Source organism: Chanodichthys erythropterus, chromosome 3 (assembly GCF_024489055.1).
Source record: "Chanodichthys erythropterus isolate Z2021 chromosome 3, ASM2448905v1, whole genome shotgun sequence".
NCBI lineage: Eukaryota > Metazoa > Chordata > Actinopteri > Cypriniformes > Xenocyprididae > Chanodichthys > Chanodichthys erythropterus.
The window spans coordinates 6,008,049-6,011,682 of NC_090223.1; the positions used below are offsets into that span (position 1 = coordinate 6,008,049).

At 37.8% G+C, this 3,634-nt stretch overlaps 1 protein-coding gene across 1 annotated transcript; it reads left to right on the forward strand.

Moving 5' to 3' along the window:
• Positions 1 to 212: 212 nt before the first annotated feature.
• LOC137002738 (obscurin-like) lies at positions 213 to 2,801 on the forward strand. Its single transcript, XM_067362583.1, has 4 exons — positions 213 to 273; positions 1,902 to 2,216; positions 2,328 to 2,651; positions 2,734 to 2,801. The coding sequence occupies exons 1-4, from the start codon at positions 213 to 215 to the stop codon at positions 2,799 to 2,801; spliced, it is 768 nt and encodes a 255-aa protein (XP_067218684.1).
• The last annotated feature ends 833 nt before the right edge of the window (positions 2,802 to 3,634 follow it).

The following is a 3,634-nucleotide window of genomic DNA, read 5'->3' on the forward strand; positions in this document are numbered from 1 at the left end:
AGTGTACTGTACATTACATTTAAACATCAGTGAAGAACAAATCAACACTTCTCCATTATGCATTGGCATCGTGTCACTAAATGACAACTATATACCAGAACTACACTCAGTTCAGATCAGAGGAAGTTCTTTCTTTAGACACGACCAGCCCTTCCTGTCTGAAGAAAGAGCTGTAACTATATAATGAAGAGAAAGACTGACAGAAACAGAAAATGGCTGATCAGTGTGATCTGTGTCTGCTGGGACTGATCATTCTCTCTTCACTTCTCACAGGTAAAGAAATCTGGATTTTCTCTAAAGACATTTAGTGGAATTAGTCTGGAAAGAGTTGATTTGAACATGCTCAGTTTATTCTTGCACACATTCACGTTGTGATCTCAGAGTTGTGTATTGATACATACAGATCATACTGTATTATTCCTGATACTGGACATAGAGTCACTCAAACATCTGATGATCAACAATTATCTTCATATTCAGAGATTTCAACAGCTACATGATCAAGACAAACACTTTATTCTGGAGAGAGTGATGATTGTGTTCATGAGGAAAAAAGACTATATTTGAATCATCTGCTTTTTATGCTGATATAGTTTATGTAAGCGCAGAAATTCATTGTAAAACAGTCCTCAATACCCAGTAGAATTAAAAGCTTGAGATAATAAATGAGTTTTTACCCGAGTTTTAACACTAGATATAGTTGGATCCGCTCTAACATGTGAGGGTAAAAGATCTCACAGTCTAGATGAAGCTACAGAGAAGATCCGTCACCCCTGAGATTAATCTAGAAACAATTAAAGCAGCTGATCAGAGGAACTAAGAGATCTAGTAGATGTCTGCTGTTTTAAAGGTCTGTGAGGTAAGGTGGTGCCAACCCATTTAAAGATCTGAAAACAAACAACAAAAGCTTCAATTCTATTCAGAAACGCACTGGTGACCAATGAAGACAAGATAAAATCAGGGTAAAATGCTCTTGTTTTCACGTCCCTGTCAGCATCAAGCAGCTGCAAACGTGACAACGCTGTCTGATTAACTCCTCTATACAGAGAATTACAATCATCAAGACTTGAAGAAATAAAGGCATGAATGACTTTCTCAAGCTCCTTAAAAGAGAGAAACGTCTTGACTTTATCCAGAAGTCTCCAGTGGAAAAAGCTGGATTTGACAACAGCACTTATTTGATTATCAGATTTAAAAGCTTTGTCAAATAAAACACTCAGATTCTTCACCATCGTTTTATTAATCTGGTCTCGTGTAACCAGTCAGTCCAAATGTAATAATCTAAAATTTAAAGACATCCAGCCTTTTATGTAAAATATAAAGTGAGAATTTCTGCTCTGCTTTTAACCCATCCACACACAGCAGTATTAAACACACACACACACACATGTTTGTTTTTGTGAATTGTGGGGACTTTCCATAGACTTCAATGCATTTTACACTGAACAAACTGTACATTCTATCCCCCTACCCTGCCCCTACCCCTAAACCTAACCCTCACAGGAAACTGTGCAAACTTTTACTTTTTCACAAAAACTCATTCTATATGATTTATAAACCCATTTACATTGTGGGGACCGCTGGCTGGTCCCCACGATGTAGGTGAACTCAGGTTTATATTACATCATGGGGACATTTGGTCCCCACAATGTAATATAAACAAAAGCACACACACACACACACACACACACACACACACACACACACACACACACGCGCGCACACACACACACCAGTGAGCAGCCATTTTTGTTGTTCATTCACTCCACACCTACATTTCCTGTTGGTACTCAGACTCAAACCCACAACCCTCAGGCTCTCTAACCATTAGGCCACAACTGCCCCAAATATAACACATTATATTATAATATGTTATATAACTCAAATATACTGTGTTTCAGGGTCCAGTGGAGTGAATGAGACTGATGTGTTCATCAGTTCTGGTGAAAATGTCCGTCTGCCCTGTAATAATCATCTTTCTGACTGCAACTCAACTACATGGACCTACAGCAGACATTCAGCAGCAGTTGAACTGATTACTAAAGGGATAAAGGAGAAAAACACAGAGAGACATGAGAGACTGAGTCTGGGGTCTGACTGCTCTCTGAACATCAAGAACGTCACAGAAGAAGATTCAGGATCTTACACCTGCAGACAATATGTGAATGGAGAACAACAAGGAACTGATGAACGTGTTTTTCTGCATGTTCTTCATGGTAAGTTTATGATATAATTTAAAATATAAATTTAAAAAAAGACACTATTCTCTCTTGAACCCACATGTTTGCTGAAAAGACTCAAAATTTGTGTCTTGTGTTCAGTTTCAGTGTCTCCATCATCATCATCATCATCCTCACAGACTGAGATCAGTCCAGGTCGCTCTGTGACTCTCTCCTGTCAGTTGTATTCATATTCTAGATTATCCTGTGATGTTTGGGTTCGTTCTGAGGGTCTTCATCTGTTGTGGGTGAATCAGGCTGGTGTTGATCTGAAGACAGACTCCAGATATCAGATATTATTCTCATCAGATCACTGTATCATCACTCTGACTACAACACTCCTGAATGAAGATGACAACAGAGAGTGGAGATGTCAGCTTACTCTCAGAAATCAACTCCAGACCTCAGTCAGATACACTGTCAAGTATTCAGGTGAGAAACAACTATTACTACTGTAAAATATGATGTTAATGTCCTACAGATGAACATCTGAACATTCATCTTCTGATTCCAGTCAGCAGCTCAAACTCTGAGAAGAAATCAAGCCAAACTACAGCAGCAGCTCCTACACAAGGTTCATGATCACATGATCACTGTCACACATCATCAGTCTCTCACTTCACTGGTTCACACTGGCTTTAATTAATCCATCCTTTCATTTGTACAGAGAATCAGAAGACATTAAATACTCCAAACTCTCAGAGGACAGCAGCTGCACAAAGTCTCTCATTTAAGTGTTTTACAGTGTCAATTACTGAGAAAGAGCTTATCAAACCTTACTGAATTTGTAGACCTCAATCATTCACACAAACATGAAGTCAGCAAGCTAATGTAAAAGAGTACATTTACTAGAGTAAACATACTCCATCGTATATATGTGAATGATAGTGTAGGAATCAACCCAAATAATTAATCAAAAGTGTAATTAAATTACACTGAATAAGAACCGGATTAACCGTAAATGATTCAGAATCAACATTTTAATACTTTAGCAATTATTCGTCCACCGAGAAATTGAGCTTAAAGTATTTTACCAATTCAGGACAAAATATTATCCCGTGGCCACTGAAATAATATTTTATGATTATTAATTATGATTATGATTATGAGCAAGGTAGCACAATCTTTGTTTAAGGCAGCAATTTGGTAAGCACAGCACAAGACACTCGTATGTATGGAAAATCAAACAAGACTTTATTGAACTAAATCTACTACGCACAAACTAATCTAACGAAAAACATATACTCACACACACACACACACACACACACACACATTCATTCAGTTACAGGGAAATGGTGAGGTTATTGTTTGGAGGTGAATGGATTCCCCAAATGTTTAGCTTTTAACAAGTTTCTCTGACCGTAACCTGAGAGAATTAATACACTAGCAATTCAGCAATAGTTTCATTTGCT